Source organism: Odontomachus brunneus, unplaced genomic scaffold (genome assembly GCF_010583005.1).
Source record: "Odontomachus brunneus isolate Ranch 3 - 2012 unplaced genomic scaffold, Obru_v1 Obru_scaffold_183, whole genome shotgun sequence".
NCBI classification, from domain to species: Eukaryota; Metazoa; Arthropoda; class Insecta; order Hymenoptera; family Formicidae; genus Odontomachus; species Odontomachus brunneus.
Window position 1 is genome coordinate 345,197 of NW_022639633.1, and position 18,780 is coordinate 363,976.

An 18,780-nucleotide genomic window follows, 5' to 3' on the forward strand; every position below is an offset into this window, starting at 1 on the left:
TATAACTATTAACCCTTTAACTACGGCTGTCGTCAATAGACGACGAAATGAAATTTTTCCCGTAGCTAAAGAGTTAAATTTATGATTATAATAAACTTTGGTGTTTAATGTTCTTATTATCACAAATGCTGTAATAAAGGTTAGTGTATAATCAATAGCAATTTATTTTAAACGTAAAATAGAAGTGTTCAGAATTGGATTCTTTTTGAAAAGAGTAATTTGAAATCCATAAGCGAGTTGCTTTGTTAACCTTACAATATAATAAATTATTGTGATTAGTTTCGCCGTTGAAGAGCCTGTGAACTGAACCAATGGAAAAAAATCCGAAGATTGACCAGATCTTCTAGGGATAGTAGCAATTTCCAAATCCTTCGAACGGCCGTATCTTGGCGAAATATTGACGTGCGAAAATGAAATAAACGTCAATATTCTCGGCATCTCATGCTGCACACGTTTCTGCTGCTTGTGGATACTCTCGTCATGACACATGTTTATGTATATACAAGTGATGGGTAATTAAGAGCCAAACGCTGTTGTTAGTGCGAATACTTAAATTTTTATGGGAGTGTAATAATATTCGACAGTAGACGCATAATGCAGTCGCACGCTGAATAATTTATGTGAATAATTACGACACGTGATATATGTGAATTATTGTACGGAGATGTGGAGAGATGCCAAGATATATTTAGATAAGGGAACAGAGGATATCGGAAGTTTCATTCACGAAAGTTCCATACGCAAAAGTTTCGCGTATATGTCGTTTGAAAAATTTCACAGCGAGATTTCCGTGTAATCCTTCACTTTATCAACGCGGTACGCGCGTAATTTCGAAATCTGAGCCAATATTATACAACCAACGTCGAGCACTTCGCGAGGAATTCACTCTTGACTGACATATGGTTGGGCGAACGCTCGGCCAAGAGTTGGTTGGCGGTGTCGGGCCCGAGTTATCATCTGACTGTAATCCAAATGGCCGAGCCAGTATTCTGGCTGATATATAAAATGTGGCACTTGGTAACAGCTTTACGCAGGGTCGATCGTAAAACCTTATACAATACACAACTAATGCAAGTAGAATAATAGCAAAAGTATAACACCGAGAGAGATTATTTGATAAGAAATTAATAAACGGATATTTCTGATGAATTTTTGTATTTGATCAGGAAACATCCGATGAGAAATATCGGTTCATAATTTTTTGATTATTTTTATTTAATTTTTCAGTTTATTTGGTGAAATGCCATTATGATCGGAAGTATTTGATTAAATTTAATTGGATATCCTGATCGGATACAAAAGTTTATCGGTATTTTGATTGGAAATATCCATTTGTTAATTTTTTATCGGATAATTTCTCTCAATGTAATAATTTGTATTCGCGAATGGTTCTTGATATAGTGGACACTTCATGAAAAACTTTGCCAGACTAAATTTTCTCGAGTCGAAACTTTAGCCTTACTCGACTTGAATTTTTTAACATCTGTGTATTTTGAAAGAACAGTATACACTGAGAGAAAAATGTTCGCGCGCGATGTTTATATTTATATATAGAAATAATCATATATATAATAGAAATAATTACTATAAATTATAATCAAGAAAATCGTTTTTTATTAAATTCTATTCTATAATGTTAGTGATAATAAATTTATATACACGTTACTACAATTATTTTACTATAGAAATATAGTTGGGGCTAAAACTAATTATAATTTTAGTTAGATCAATCATTTTATTATTCACTGTATGTTTAATAAAAAAAACACATGAAAATTTTTCTTAGGTTCTCTAAATGATAGCAAACGCACGAAATACTACTACTTGTAGGTTCTAAAGAGGACTTCTCGGCAAAGTTAGTAGGTTGAATGAAATCAGAAAAGATTAATATAGCTTTCAGAGTATGAAGATAGGCGCGTTAAAAGAAATATAGAGGTCGAAAGTAGAATCAAATTTTCGATTCAGGTCTTTACTGCAAAATGAAGTGTTAATTTAAATCGCCAGTACAGTACGTCAAAAGTGGAGACATGTTGACGTACTGTTGTAAAACACTTCATTTTGTAGTGTTATCAAAATTCCAGGATCACGACGCGACGCGAGTGTAACGCTTTTCCGAACGCCTCTTCCATTTATCCTGGCGGAAGAACGTACTCGCGTGTTTCCGAGCGCGCGTGCATCGCTCGCGCGACGTGAGTACACGTTCAAGGACCGACATAAAGATAAGTTCTTTCCACGAAGACAGTAGGAACAAAGATTGTAAGAAGGTGTGAAACGAGCCACGTGCTCTACTACGCGCCCATATATCATGACCCTTTCCATTCTCTTTCTCTCTTTCTCCTTCTCTCTCCTCCTTCCAGCTCGTTCGTTTTTTTACTCCTCCTCTCCTTGCGTCTTCTGTCCTTCCGACGTTGCAAGGGTGCAAGGGCTGGCGGCAGTCTATGAATATTCTCGCTCGCTCTCCGGCAATGAAATGATGAACGACACCCCCGTTCTACTACCACTACCAACACCCACCACCACTACCACTACTGACACCAACAGCACCATCGACGTACCCGCGCCTTTTGCCGGCGTCCTACCGAAAAGAAGAGGCTCACGCTCGGTTTCCTCTCGCGGTTCCTCCATGCGAACCGTGCCATCGGTTCCTTAAACTTCTGCGAGCATCGGAACCACCCCCGAGTCTCATTTATCAAAATCAAGCCGCCTCTATTGGCAGCCGACGTAATTGCTCGAAGACGTTGCGCGCGTTCGACGGAGACGTTAAGACCTATTTAGACGGCCTATTTAGGCGATTTCTAGGACCCAATCGTTACGATATATCGTCTCGACGTCGTTTCGAGAATGTATCCTCGTAGTAAGGCGCGATTTCAGCTCATGCTTTTCGATTTATTACTTTCAGTGTATTCCTGTACAATCTCTTCAAAGTACAACGATGTATTCTTTACTGACATGCGCTGTACTAATAACGGGTAGTTCAGTTATAAGTATAGCACTGCAATCAATGAAATTTCGCTGAAATGATCAGTTAATAGTGATGACTATTATCATCATTGATGCAGTTTGCGAACACTGACAGTGTTATTGCACACAAGGCACATGGAAACCATTAATTCTATCATCACGGACACAGAAAGTTAGATTTTATACAGCGTATAACGAAGTCGTGTGTACTACACTGAGAGAAAAGATATCTAGAAAATGAAAAAATATTTATTGGACATTAAAAACATTTACTTATACTAGTATAAAATATTTATTATATAAGAAAATATGCATTTTCTTAAAACTTTAGCTTTTCGTGAAAGCAGTTATTTATTTTATTAAAAAGAGAATTTAAATCTTAGTAAATTATATTATTAATAGCCACCGAATATTTTTTATTGTTTAGATATTTTTCCTCTGAGTGTGTACAGAGATTTTGCAATAAAGTCTTACTTTCACTGATCAAAATCAGTGAAATATAAGACAGAGTAATAAAATGGGAGTGTCACTGAAAATTAGTGAATATTCACTGATTTTCGATCGTGATTTCTCGTAAACCTTTTCGCTTATTCAATCAGAAATATTTTTACCGATTCGCTTTAAGAGATCGATATATTTTTTGTCTATAGAAACTAATTTTTTTATTATAGAAAGCTGTCACCGTGTGCGAGATGTGAGAATTAATATAAATCAATAATTAATATGAAGATTCTGGGAAATCCGACGTTTCATCAAGTGGGCAGTTTTAACACGTGAAAAAGTAACGATTACGCGATCGCCTGTGATTCGTGCCGCGTTTATTACACTTCAATGACAATTTCTTTAGGGAGGAAGGCCATCTCGATTAGTTTCGCGAGCGATTTAAGGCGTACGGTAATAATGTTTCGCGCGGGAGAAATTATCATTGTGGTGTAATAAACGTTACAACCACCACGGAGATTCCCGGGCAATAAAAACCGCGTTGTTTGGCGGGAAATTGGAGCGAGACCTGAGCTCCGCCTCCGTATTCGCGCATCGATTTAGACTCTTTTTTCTTTTTATCTTTTGCTCGCTGCAATTTCGGCGGTGAATTTGCGCCGGCACGTTCGACGACGCGGCGCGCGATTCGCCGCATGTCGTTCGACTCGCGCAGCTCGTCTTGCCGATGAGTGACGGCTCATAAAATCTTATCGTCTGTTGTTCGGCACGAGCAAACGGTCCCTCCCGACGCTATCGCTTCTCTTGGGTTTACGCAAATACGAGAAACGATTAAGCGCGAGCGATCCTCCCGCCAGCTTCCAAACACACACATACACACACACTCTCTCTCTCCGTTCTATGTAAATTTTTCCGCGCCGTTATTTTTTTATCTCGCTCTCGACTGGCCAATTCCCGAGATGTTTGCGTGTGTCGTCACAAACCACGGCTACAAACGACGGTACCCCAGATGATCGCGATGCAAATGTACATGGTGTCACGAAATTGTCATAACTTCCTTTGCCTGTGCATTTTCACGAATATAATTTAGATTCCTTCTTAAAGAATCCTGTAAAGAAAATTAAATTGTGAGAAATCCCGTAAGAAAATTAAATTAATAATTTTTGGAGATCTAATTGAGACTCACAACACGATTTTTCAAAATAATTATGGGTTCTGATTAGAAGTATAACGTTTCAAACGATTATAAGTAAGGAAATTCAAAGTTCTCCCAATATCTTTTCTGGTCTTTATTTTACGTTAGAATCGACTAATACACGTTCACTTTTTAAATAACTTCATTATTCGGTAAATGCTCAAAGTATTTTGCAAATATTTTATTTTTTTATTTTTTATTCTAATGATAGTTGATATAAAAAATGGGATTTTCTGTTTGATACTATATATCAATATTACTAACTGAAATAAGCGCGAGTTCTCATAGTTTTCGATTCTAAATAAAGAATATTTAAGTCTCCAATTGATAGTCAATTTTAGGGCAAATTTGGGCATTTTAATCAGAATCTATGCTGCATCTGAGAAAATGTTGGGAAATTTCTACGCGGGATGCTCGGTCATATTTCTATGCAATTTCCAAATTTCCAATTTAACATTTTTGTATAACAATTTCGTCTTAAGTTGAATGAATCGCCACTTTCTAATCTTATCCTGCAATATCTGTTGGTCGAGGGAAATTATGGATAAAATGTTGAAAATGTCTTGAAACAAACTGTATGTTACTTTTCGTCGAGAATTCTTTAATGCGATTTTGCAATCGACACAGGTAATTATGTCTGCTCGCGAATATATGGATGACACGTGGAAAACGTGCGTGTGCATGAAATGACATTTCTTTTTGCGCTCTTGACAACTGCGAGTCAGATGACAACGATCAACGATAAGATTATGTCGCCCGATAAAGAAGCATCTATTTCTGCCATTCTGAAAACAGTTAAGGCGGCCATGAGTGTATATGCGTTGATTAAACAATTTAATTTCTCTCACGTACTACAATCAATATATCAAACAATATTTGTAGTTCTTGGACACCGGAATCCAAAGTTGGATGCAAAAATTTAAAGAATTGTTCCTATCTAAAAGATTAACATTATCGAGGCGTGAGAAGAGATTGAACGAACAACTGAGATGAAGGAAAACAAGTGAAAAGAACTTAAAAAAGACGGATTTTTATATTATCGATTTAAAAGTAAAATTTGACAACTCCAAAATTTTATTCTGCTCTAATCTTTTGTTATGGCATTAAATATTTCAAGAGATTTTTATATTTTTATCAGTACGCAAATGTGTGTAAAGTTTAATCCGCTCAGCAAAGCGTCGGCAAATTATTATTTTTCTACGTTGAGATATTTTAATTACACGTAACTTTTCATTTAAACTTCTGAGGATTAGTGAAGACTGAGTCTCCACTAGTCGCGCTACAATTTCTTTCCAAATCTTGTTACATTTGATTCTCTTAAATTTCATTGTTTCTCCCTCTCTCTCTCTTTTTCCCTTTTATCGGTTCGATATCCCCGATCCTTAATTAATCGTCTACCCTCGTACGCCGCGTATCATCGTCCGTAATAGTCCGATAAGAAGCGGACTTATTCTGACGACCTTGACGTACGTCAGTCACCCTCGTGGCCGCGGTAATTGTAACGTGCCCGCCCTGGAATGCCATACGTGTGCGACGTATAGATATGTACGTTATACGCGCCGCGTATTCGCATCCGTCAGATTTTCCGCGTCTGTGAGCCGACGCGACGCGACGCGACGCGCGCTCCCCCGGGCGAGCCGTAGGGGTGAAAACACGCAGGGAATAACGGCAATCTCCGTCGAAACGTATTTCTCACCGCGGGCTGGAAACGAAACACTCCGCGATTTTATTTGCGCGCATGGATATTTATTCTATTGAAAAGGTCATATACACACAGTACGTGCGTATAAGCTTAAACGAGAATATTTAAGCGCGAAATATTTAAATCCAGGTTATTATAAACGCTTGAAGTATATGAATGAAATATCAAATTAAAGCAGGATAAAACGTATCAGAGAGGCAAACCGATATTTCTGGAGGTTTTATTATTCATTTGTAAACAATGGAAATGTTCATTTAATATTTATACGTTTTTGGTGCACCACATATGCGCAGAGTCGTACAGTCCCAAAGACCGACTTCAATTCCCGCGGGGGTTAATGAAGTATCGAAAAAATTATTGCTTTTCACAATCGATCGATCCACAGATACTTTCGTCCGCTAATAACACTGGTCGACAGCCATTTTGCGTCAGATGTAAAAGTTATCAAATTTCGCTAACCTGTTTAATTTAAATAACAAAATGTCCCATTGATAACAGTTCTAGAGATGCACGACATTGCTTTTTATATATTCTCCTTTAAATTAATTTTATTTTTATGTTCAGCAAATGTTTGCAGTCATATGCTAACATTACTATGTTGAAATCAATATTTTGATGGCGAGACCACTCTATCAGAGTCTTATAAAGTTTTATATTACGGAAATTGGTTTATTGTTGTTCTGTCAAGGTGGTTTATTGAGCGATACACAGGTTCTTTGCAATGAATTCGCTTTAGTTGAGAACTTAAAAAGAGATGATATCTTATTGGAATCTTATTCTTTTCTAAGCATTATGTTTTAAACATTGTTAATAGTTTTATAAATAGAATTGCAATATGTCGCGCAAGTGTGTTAATAGAAGCGATTATTTTTGCTATATTTGTGGCGAATTGACTTCGGTGAAACAAGTTAACGCTACCCACACAGCAGGAATGTCCCAAATACATCATAGGGATATCTTGAAGATATCACATATCCCAAATATATCTTTAGGATGTCTCTATGATATATTTTGGACACCTCTGCTGTGTGAGTATTGACTCGTAAAGCATATGAATTATACTTCGGGTGTGAAGTGTGAAAGATGATAAGATTTGAGTCTTTCATATTTACTGCAAAACTTGCACACATTGACCTTGCAATACTAGTTGAAGGGTGAAAATCGAGCTATGCCTTTCTCAAAGACTGCTACGGACCAAATTCTTTTATTGTTATTTCCTTGCTCAGGGGCTTTTCGAGTTACATAGCGCGAGGGATATACCAAAAGTGCTCGGCGCAAACAAAAAAGTTCAAAATTGTTGGCCAATGTAATTTGCATGCTCGAGATGCGCCGCAAGTCGTACGGGGGAGCCGAGATGGGGCAGGAGCAACCCCCGGCAACGATTGCGACGCGCCGGGGCACGCACGCGGAGGGACGACGAGGGCGCGTGTCCGCGTTCCCACGTGTCGGCGACGCCGACGGGGGGTCGGCATCGGTGCGCACGTACACCCCCGTGCGCCGTCGTTCCGTCACGTTTCTCACTCGCGCGGATTCTAGACCGATATTTGCCCTACTCGCGGATGTAAGTGGGCGCGACCGAGCGACCCTACTACCGACAGACAATCTCGAAACTCTGCGCAAATAATCGACCGTTCCCGTAACGATACGATCTCCCGGCCGCGGGCGCGTTGCGTTCCCGTTGTTCTTGCACTTGCGCGGCAAACGGCAGGCTCCATTAGCCGGGATCAATCTCGATCCTTGTTAAGAGGAATCACTGCTATCGCGCTGTCGCATAAACTGTACTTGTAACTACATCTCGCTGTGATATTCTCTTTACCTACTAGGACTAACTCGCAAACTTCTATCATACAGATGACGGTAAAAAATCGTTTTGATGACACGATTGTATTATTGAACGTAGTCAGTAATAAGAAGGTTGCAACATTCTTTCTTTCTCCAATGAATTCTGCAACGTATCCATATTCAATAGGGGAGAATTTGTTCCTTAGTAATTTGTAAAATATAAATTTTCCTATTGGAAATACCGAAGGCGAATATTATCTACATAGAAAAATTTAATTGTAGTAAAAATTACAACAAAATTTTTGTGATCTTGGACCATAAAGAATTATGATCGGAATTACTGTGTATTTGTCTAAAAATTTTCTGTATTCTTGATTATGTTTGTTAAAAAATTGTTGTAATTATTTGAATTTTTTTCTTTATATTGTACATTTGGATGGTTGTTAAATTTACTATTTTTATAGTAATTTATATTGCAATGTTATCATAGCCCAAGTTTCTAAAAAAAAAATATTGTGAAATATAATCTTAACGTAATTTTCACAAATTTTTACCAAAGAAATGGACACGTAAAAGATGCGACGTGCTGATTCGTGATCGTATGTCACCCGCGTTATCACGTTTGCACGTTATTTATTCTTTCTGTCAAAATTAACAAGACATTCGTTTGAGGCTCGACCGCGATAAATTAACGGCGTCCAATTAACGTCATCTGCGATTGACGCGGCGATCAGAGGTAATTCCGAAGGAGGTGCAGCGCGGGGACCGAATCGGATCTCTGGGTGGGGGAGCGAGCGTTAATTAACTAAAATCAGGTTCGGATAATCGGAATAATCTCCGGCGCCGCAACGAGAGGGGATTAGGCGTCTACCCGAAATACTAATCCATTTGTTATACACCGAGCAGTAAAATCTATCCGCTCGGGCGCGCTCCTACGACGTTGTTATTTTAGGTGATATCTGAGACAGTACGGCTCTCGGAGACGCGCGCACGGGGGAAGGAAGAGGTCGGGGCATGGTGGCGAAGGGGAGCGGCGAATAGATTGAGGAGAGGCAGAAGGAAGACGGAGGAGAACGGTCGCCGCGCACAGGCAGGTTGTGGGTCGAGCCTTAGCGAGGGAAGCGCCGAGGGCCCTCGAAGGTAATCTTGGCTCGTTCGCGGAGGGTTGCATTTTGATCCCCGGAGCTTCCGCCGCGGCACGATCTCTCCGCGCCACCGGCGTCCGGGCTCACGCATTTACTATAATTAGAACTCCCTAATTAACGAGCAAACGTCGCACGGGGCTGTCGTAATCTCGGGCTTGACCTTCCACCGTCGTTTAGACGCCTCTTTTCTCGCCCCGCGTTTTAATCCGCCTTCCTCTACCTTCTCTTCCTTCTTCTCCTCCTCTTTCTCTTCCTCCTCCTCCTCCCTCTGTCCCTCTTTCCACTCATGCGCGCAGAAGATCGAGAAAAAAGCGGAGGCTGCACGGCAGCACCAAAATTTATTCCGCTTGCTTTATTTCGAGATTAGGGGGAGAGAGATATAGCGAACGCGATGTGTTCGACGATCGTCGAAGAGGCGTATGTACGCGCGCACGATGTTTTATTCTCTCTTTATGCAAAAAGATTACGTTTCATGAAACTTTAAAATTATTATAATGTTGCTCCGTGTGGCTCTCGCGCGGCGCGCGCGACGAGAGAGATCCCGGAACGTATTTCAAGTCTATCCTCTTGTTCGGCCGCTGGTGGGGCGACCCTTTAAAAGAGCTCACGGACGAGAAATGATAACACGGCGAACGCTCCCCGTCCGTTCCCACCGCATTCGGAATCACGCGGGACGCAATGTCAACCCTTGACGCTCGTCGCGCTGCTACCCGAGGCGCTCCCTTCCGTGGGACAAGTTGTTTTAAAATAACTTTAAAACATTGAGCAAATACTACGCCGGCGCTCGGCCATATCGAGCAGAAATTAAAAAATAAGCTTCCTAAGCCGCCACCTCGATAAATCTAACTCGTTAGAGGGAGAGTAGCGCTCTCCCACTAACGCGAGGGAACTCTCGCGAGCATCAGTAGGGTTTGTAAAGGGAATTGTAACTTGAACCGGGTCATAACTTCCTGCATTCGCTATTTAATTGTACGCCAATAAGCTTTCCATTGATATTTAAGATTTCATTTTAAGTTTAGTTATAAGTATAGCCGAGGTACAAATTAGACGAAAATCTGGTATAAATGTATAAAATTTCTGTAAAGTAAATGTTTACTTTACAGAAATATGTTCCATTCGTGATACCTACAAGGATACTATCTTGAAGATGAGGGTGGTAAATAGAACCTGAGGTAAGTCAATTAATTTTCATAAACTTATTTTTTATAGTTATATTTTGGAAATTTTTAAGCAGAATTTCGCATTACGAAGAACTATTAAAAAGTTGGGGAACATTCGGTTTGCACGCTGAAAAAAGTGTGATAATAATCATTAAACCCGAATAATAGTTGCCAAGTGCTTTCGTGAAATAGTTTCAACTAAACGTGTAGGTGAATGCAATCAAATAATTTGGTAATTATTAATAAATAACTTCTGCAAGGCTTGGTACACTGAGAGAAAAAATATCCGAAAAATATTTATTCGATAGGTATTAATAACATATTTATTCTTGCATTAATATACAATATTTTTATGTTGGAAAACACTTGTCAAAGGAAAAAATTTATACTTTCCTGAAATCGTTGTTTTTCATAAAAGCAATAGTTTATTCAAACAAAAGAATTTAGATTTTAGTAAATATGTTATTAGTATCCCACAAAATAAAATTTTTATCTCTCTTTCGGATTTTTTTCAGTATATTTGTTAAATATAACCATACATAACTATACTATTATATATTATATAACTATATTAATAAAAAAACTATATTAAATATTAATAAATAACTATATTAATAAACAGTAATAAACAGTATAAATAATAAATATTAATAAATAACTATATTAATAAACAGTTGTTTAGTAGCACCGCCTTGCTATATTATATGATGAATATACAAGTGGCCAAATACTTTGATAATTGTCAAACTATTAACTAATTACTATCGAATTATTTGGTATTATTTTATTTTGGTATTATTATTTTACCAAACCATTTGATTAGTTCGACTTAAATTAAATTTACTTTACTATTTATTTTGTAATTATTATCAGATGATTGATAGCTATTATACCATATTTGATATTAATTACCAAATATTGCACCGAAACACTCAACCACTCAAATGTAATAGTCAACTTTGTTAACTATTACAAGACTTGTTTCGCAGTGTAGAATTTTCACGCAAAAGTATCGTAGAGCGCGTTTGAGAAATCTGTTGTGTAGGTTATCGTAATAATATTTCCGAGCGTATGTCTCGAAGAATTACTATTCCAACGCAATTATTTTGTATAAAAATTGCGAGACATACTTTTAATAACTCTCGCCTCAAAAGAGCGCGGTTGAAATTAAAATGGAAATTACCCGACACACACGCTTCCCTCAACGCGCCGCCGCTTATTATACGCCGCGTGTCATTTGCGGCCTTGTCTATTTAGGTGAAACGATAGTGGAAGAACGCGCTGGGTCCGAAAGGAACGATAAAACCCGGCGGGTGGTGCCAGTGTGCACCGCGCTGATAAATATAACGTAACAAGTTCAGTGGAATAACAGCTTCATCCCGGAGGGATCAATGCGACTTTGCTTCGACTTTCACGCAGAATTTCCTTCTGGAAAAGCGTACGCGTGAAAGAATCGAATAGATAGAGAAGCTAGTTCGAACGTGGTCTCTACAATAGCGGCATCGTCGTACCGTCGCTCTGTCATTGTTGAAGTAAAATTACGTTTAAATACGTACATTTAAATACGCCGAATATGCGTGTGTGTCGATTAATTAAAATTAGAAAAGTATCTGTGCGATAGCGTATAGCTGGCAGCCATTTAATCCGCACAGCGTCCTTACCTCGTCGAACGATCCGACCTGATCGCACCGGTTGTCATTTCGTCGTCTGCTCGCTTTTATTACGAGGCGAGCGTCGACTCGCGCTCGTTTCAGTACAGTTAGGTGTGTTGTTTATCAAGTGCGAATACCATCGTCGAATGAAAGAGCGCGCAATTGATGCTTTTTACCGAAATTGATTGCACCCGACGGCACGGACCGCGACGCCGTTAATTTGCAATGACGAAGGGAAGCCTTCCATTTCGTTAACGGTAGCGGCAAAACTACACGGCCGTAAAAAGTAAATTAAATAAGAATTAAATACAAATAAAACCGCTCAGCCAAGTAATTGGCTGGTAACCTCGCTCGTTGCCTGACGACCGCCTGAGATCGTTCCACCCTTATATCACCCCCGGCGTCTTTCTCTCTCTCTTTCTCTCTCTCTCTCATTCTCTCTCTACTGTTATACTCGGGGAAGAAAAAGGATTCGCGTCAATAGACACGCGACGTGACGTAATCCGCGAAGAAATTACTATTTCCGGAGTCGTTGAATTTACGATTAAGCGCGGAGAGACAAGATACTCACGCAATTCTATGTAATCATAGTAAATTTGGTTAATAAAACAATATAAATAAAAATAAATTAATAAAACAACGCAAGAATTCCGATCGTGAGTTGTAATAAAGAAAAAAACAAGAAACAAAAATATCCACCGTCTTGCGTTATTTATCCCTAATGAGATTAACGGATTGACATCACGAATAGTCAAAATCAAATATTGTCTAACTCTATACTGCCCTAATTAATTTCTCTAAAATCTAAAATGTTTAAAGGATTTCTCATGTATACAGAATGTTTAAAACTAAAGTACTCCATATATATAAGGTGAAATTTTATTTTTCTAATTTTTTATTTTCCCAAGATAAGTTTATGACTGGTCATGTTGGGCTGTTACTATTGCTACTAATATATTAAAAAAATGGCAGCCATACTGTAACTTTCATGTCACATCGATCAAGACAGGAATAATATTCATATTAGAGATAAATAATGGTGAAACTGGATTGTGACCTCAGAGTCACAATGGGCAGTAGAGGAGGTAAAAGTGCCAATGTTTGGACACTAATAGCACTGATACCTAAACTCTGGACACTTGTTTTCGCCTTTAATTACGAATGTTTAAACTTTCAATATAGAGAATATATATATATATATATATATATATATATATATATATATATATATATATATATATATATATATATTGAATATTTACATGTATTTTACGTTGAAAGTTTAAATATTTGTATTTAAAACTAAAACAAAAATAAGAAAAATTTTTAGAATGATGTATTAGTGTTATTATGACATTCAGATACACTAAGAGAAAAAAATGCCTAAGAGAAAAATAGTAAATATGTATTTAACATATTGATATATTTACTTAAGTCAAAATTCTTTTATCCAAGTAGAGTACAATTGTGGTTTCGTGAAAAGTCAAGATTTTCTTAAGGTTAAGGAAATGTGCATTTTCTTACTCGAAAAATATTTTATATATTGGTATAAATAAATATGTGTTATTAGTTGATATTATATGTTGTATATATTATTAGTTATTGTTATGTGTTGATGTTTTAGATATAGTCTTCTGTTAGTACACGTTTTACCTGCGTGAAAAGTTACGGCGATTTGCTACGGCAACTGGAACACGCGCGTTCGCGCTAATATTCATCGGGGTGTCGTCGCGAAATTACGAGGTTCGTCAAAAAGCGCTCTAAAGAAGCCGATGGAATGGGGTCAGACGAGAAGGGTAGCGTACGTCTCACCGTCGAGGTGGAGTTTTCGCGATGAGGCGGTCGGCGGAGCAATCATGGCCGGATTAGACGTATGTATAAGGATCGTGCTGCCTACTCCGTGGCGGAGAGAGGGTGCTCTCGGAGGGTTGCCCGGGTCAAACGGGTCGCAAGATAGACGTTCGCGCGGGGTGAGAAGCATAAATGATATTCCATGAGGAGCATATGCGTGCGGAGATGGCTCCTCCTCCGCGGGCCCTCGGCGAGGGTGGCTGCGCTGTCACCCCGCTGGCAGCGGGGCGCTGGTTTATTACAAACAAGGATTACCCGGGTAATGGGACATTCTGTCCCTTCGGCTCACTGCCGAGCCAAGCCGAGCCGAATGAGCGCGCGCGCGAGCGAGCGAGCAATGAGAACTTTGAGCGCACTGACTCACGCTCTCTTCTGCCGCTCTGTCTACCCGCTCTGTCACCGATCTTCGGCTTGCTTGTCTCTCCATGTCGTGACTGTCAAAGGGGCGAGAGCGCGGACGGCGACGGGGAGATCCCCGGTGGCGATAGCTAAAGCGAATTCGTGAGGCATCGAAAGGCCGCCGAGTGAATTTGTCGACATGATCAGATTAGCGCGGATAGGATAATCGCGGATCGGCTCGCCGCGAAATAACGCTAACAATTGCTGCTATTCAATCATACACTTGCTCGCGCGCGCGAGTCTTCGTCATCGCGTTGATTCACGGCGCTCTTGTAATACGATCAATTTCGCGTTTCCGTTGCGTTCGACGCGGCGTGATTCGCCGATCCGCGCGTTTCCCGACGAATTTCAAAGCGCAAATCTCGGCAGATTATGCCAATAGCGATAATGGTATTTGCAAAAGCGGGGGCTTCATTCGGCGAATTGCAGGTTTCAGCTTAATCCGAACGTTCTCCAAGCGTGCCGCTCAAACACCGCCCAAATCCGTGTTTAAATACTGTAAAAAGTTCCGTCGATTTTGCGACTGTATCCGGGATTCGATTGGTCCATATGAGGACCCTCGATATTTAATTTCACGCTGCTCGGATGAATTCTCCGCGGCAAAGTTGGCCCGCTGTAACACCTCGTTTTATCCGCCGAAAAAGGTTCCCGCACTAGCGATTTAAGGTCCTCATCCTGATAGCCGCTCACATGCATTGGTCTGTCCGGTTTAGGTGGTTTCGGCGAGATCTAAAAATTACCATATCAAATCGATCGATTTGCGGAGCTTCACACAGAGCTTCCACGTTCCGCACTCGCTGCGACTTGACGTACCTTGATCTCGTTTCGCAACACGCGCCATGTTTCTTTCCCGAGCGTCTCCGGCTGCATAGCCACGTACATCTTCGGCACCAGAGTGTCTCGGCTGTGTACGTACACGGCGTCCAGTGCGAAATCGAGGGCGTCGTCCGGCACCTGCGGAAGCAGTCGCGTGTTGTATCCAGCGAAAGTTACAGAATATCTCGGATTTCGCCGGCGCTGAACGCCGTGCAGCATACCTTCCGCCTGACGAGTCGGTGGTCCCTTCGGATGCTGTTCAGGGTGTGATGAGCGAAGAGACGCTCGTGGGCGCTCAACTTGCTGTTCCAGTCTCTATCCGACGGCGAGACTTTATCTCCCAACACGGGCCCGCGCGGTACCCACGCTCCTTCCCGGGAGACATCCGGCACAGGATAAGGATTTCGAACGTAGAATGCCTGCGCCATCTTAACGCGACCTACCGATATCGCTTGAAAACATAAAGCATAGTAATATACGGGACGGTAAGCATAAGTATACGAGACAATTTTCCATAACCTTAAAGTCGTCACGAATTAAGAGCGCAGTTGAAAGTCGTTCGTCACAATCGAGTCAGTCACGCTTCGATCATAATATGTGAAGTGTGCGGTGCAATCTAGAATTATCGGTTATTCATACGCAGAGTTATAAAAATATCTGTTAAATTTTTCTTAATTTAACAATTGATTGAACAAATATGTTTCAATTCAACTAATTGACAACTGATTCGAGCAAAATCAATAGAAGAATGTTTAATTCACGATTCACTTCAACGAATTTAATTAAAGATCGTTTAATAGACGATTGATACGAGCGAAGAGAATCAAAGATCTTTCAACCGACAATTGAACAATTGAAATTTAGCCCTGTTTTTAAATTAAAATTTTAAAATGTCGTGCAAGTTTTATCAAACGCAGGAAATCCGTTTCATGATGTATTCATGTTTCATGATAACTGCTTTAGTTATGAAAAACTTGAGCGCTCAAAATAATGCTTAAGCGATCAAACTGGAAGTGCTTTAAAGTTTCTACTCAAATTGTAACTTTATTCGAGTGGATATTTTGATAGTTTGAACCTTTATAACTTTTAACTTAAAAACAAAGAATCAAATGCCCAGAGCGTATCATCGGTACATATGTGAGATAAGAGTAGTTTTGAATGCAGGACAATTCTAAATGAAGGTTCTTTTCTAAAAAATGAAGGTTATTTTATTTAATTTCTAAAATATAAATAACACATATAAGATGAAATCAGTTACTGCAGAGTGTCAATCTATTTCTCGACTACAAAATCCTAGTAAAAATAAAATAGTAATTCTTATTGTAAAATTCACTCAATGTATTTTAATTTTTATTACGAATTTCCCAATTTATTCTTGCGTACGATACCTTAGACATGTTTTTCATGCGACTAGCATTGCAATTAAGTTTCTTGCAGGCGCTTTATGATCCCAAAAAAGAGCTTCACAATTGAAACTGTAAACAGATGCCGCTGATCGCAGGGGAAACCAGGTTTTTCTAGTGTGCCAATGATTAAAAAGAATGCCAATAATGGTTCACTCTGTATTGATTTGACAATTGCTTCTAATTGGTTTGACTTTATAGGGTCGTCGGAGCAACGGCATACCGATGAGCCCAGACCAAGGCATTCACCGTGATTTTATTTGTACGAGAGAGCGATTGTTACTGTGACTCTCCAACTTCCCGTAAATCCATCGCAAACAATGCCAATCCGTACGGCCACGGTGTACTCGAGAGGTCGCATCCGGTTTGCTCCTCTGAGATTAAGACGCGACTTCGCTCCACAGCTGGCCGAAGGGCAACACTCGAGTCGACTCGCGGCATGGCGCGGCTTGCGTGGATCCCGAGATCCTCCTACGTAAACGAGAAGCCGGCCTTAATTCATGCGAACGGCCTGCATCGCATCACTCTCCACGGGGTGTCCACTTATCGTTCCTTCCGCCCGTTCTCGCCTTTGCGAGACTGCCACTTGGTGCTTGGTCGTCCTCTGAAAGGGCAGCGGCCAAAGCTCCCTCGAATCGTTCACGGACGCTTCGTCAAAGAGTTTATTGTGAAATTCGGCCGAGACTCTCGCCACGAATAATACCGTTCGTGCGCGCGAGCCGGTCCGCTTGCTCGAATTCGGCCGGCTAGTTGATGCCGTATCCGGCCGAGATGAGTTTCATCGCGAGTATCGGGCGGGGATGCAAACAGTAGCCGATTCTGGTAACTATGGAGCGGTCCGTAGTGGTTTCAATTGTAACGGAGGAACGTCGCAGAGAAGTATATGTATATATATATATATATATATATATATGTGTGTGTGTGTGTGTATGTGTGTGTGTATCGTACGGCCCAACACTGAACTCGAACCCATTTCAACGTGAATTTCCGAGTGTCGCTCTCGGGACGGGTTTGACATTGCGAAATGTTTCCCCACGATTTCTATACATTTGCTTATAGAAACGAAGGGAAATACGCGTAAATCAAACGTCTCTTCCTCCTCCTCCTCTCTCTCTTTCTCTCTCTATCTCTATCTCTATCTACCTACCTATTTCTCGTAAGCATCGAAGAACTTTCGACGATCTTCACTCGAGTAGTGGAATTTTCGTTTGTTAATTTAACACGCGTCGCGCATTGTGCTTCGCGTAATTCGCAATGGTGTCGTTACCATGTCGTGGAATTTTTGCTGGGATCGGGCAAGAGAGAGAAAGAGGGAGGAAGAGCGGTCCGAGGAATTGCGAATCGCGGTCGAATGCGCCGAGCTCTCCCCGCATTTAACGTGTTTTGCTCAGGAGGTGGTCGGCCACGGCCAGCGCCGACGTCCAATATTAAACCCGCAGTAATTTATGTTAGCGCGAGCGTGCATAATGCTGTTTGTATAAGGCGCTACCGCCACGTGTCGACTCGTGCCGACGGTACGTATCACTCCCTCCTGTCCTTTAATTCCCGCCGCGCTGCGCGGGCGACGGGCGAAATCCCGGCTGGTACGCACGCATTCTAAATGCATTCTTACGCCTCGGATTCAGAAATACATGAGAGAAGAAAGTAATGTTCCCTGCACTTCGCGCCAGTTCAGTTTGGACGTGGTGTCTCACGGGAGAAACCTTATCAGCTTTCTCACCGGAACTGACCAACTTTTGAACTTCCTGATTTCAGAGTTTATGATTTTATTAACCTAATCTCTCTTGTGTATAATATTCTGCTATAATATTATAATATGATAATATATATAATATTATAATATTATAATATATATTTCACATCGAGACAAGAACGATAACCTGTAAATGTTTTCTTGATTCTTAAAGGTGAAATTAATTAATTAACTAATTAATCCACAAGAAGATGATCCACAAAGGAAAAAAGAAACAATAATAAATATTTACAATAAAAGGAAAAAAAAACCAAATTTCGTATATATGGCATATATATAATTATATATACGCTGAGAAAAAGAATACTAGAAAAAATTTATTTCGCAGAAATAAACTTTATGCCATAGAAATAGACTTTAGTTTACAGAAGTAAATTTTATATCCCACAGATAAATTTTCAAGTATCTTTTTCTCAATGTGGTAACTTTATGTAGTAATATGTGTGTGTGTGTGTGTGTATGTACAACTTTATGTAGTAATATATATATATATATATATATATATATATATATATATATATAT

At 40.0% G+C, this 18,780-nt stretch overlaps 2 protein-coding genes and 1 long non-coding RNA gene across 6 annotated transcripts in view; 1 reads left to right on the forward strand and 2 right to left on the reverse strand.

Annotated features, from left to right (window-relative positions):
* Nucleotides 1-10,632, forward strand: part of LOC116851637 — a 95,474-nt gene extending 84,842 nt beyond the window's left edge. Inside the window, exon 3 of the long non-coding RNA XR_004379621.1 lies at nucleotides 10,327-10,632. This is a non-coding gene — a long non-coding RNA (uncharacterized LOC116851637). The remainder of the gene's footprint in view (nucleotides 1-10,326) is intronic.
* Nucleotides 1-18,780, reverse strand: part of LOC116851634 (pituitary homeobox x) — a 166,652-nt gene that overhangs the window by 63,581 nt on the left and 84,291 nt on the right. The window lies entirely within an intron of this gene.
* Nucleotides 13,494-18,780, reverse strand: part of LOC116851635 — a 19,328-nt gene continuing 14,041 nt past the window's right edge. For 2 of the 4 annotated variants that reach the window (XM_032831255.1, XM_032831254.1), the window contains exons 2-4: nucleotides 15,323-15,552; nucleotides 15,099-15,239; nucleotides 13,494-15,014 (exon numbers count right to left, since the gene is read on the reverse strand). In XM_032831255.1, the coding sequence (XP_032687146.1) occupies nucleotides 14,775-15,014; nucleotides 15,099-15,239; nucleotides 15,323-15,529 (588 nt within the window). In that variant the 5' untranslated portion in view covers nucleotides 15,530-15,552 and the 3' untranslated portion in view covers nucleotides 13,494-14,774. Of the gene's footprint in view, nucleotides 15,015-15,098; nucleotides 15,240-15,322; nucleotides 18,524-18,780 lie in introns of those variants that run through there. The other 2 variants (XM_032831253.1, XM_032831252.1) reach the window with 2 other exon arrangements.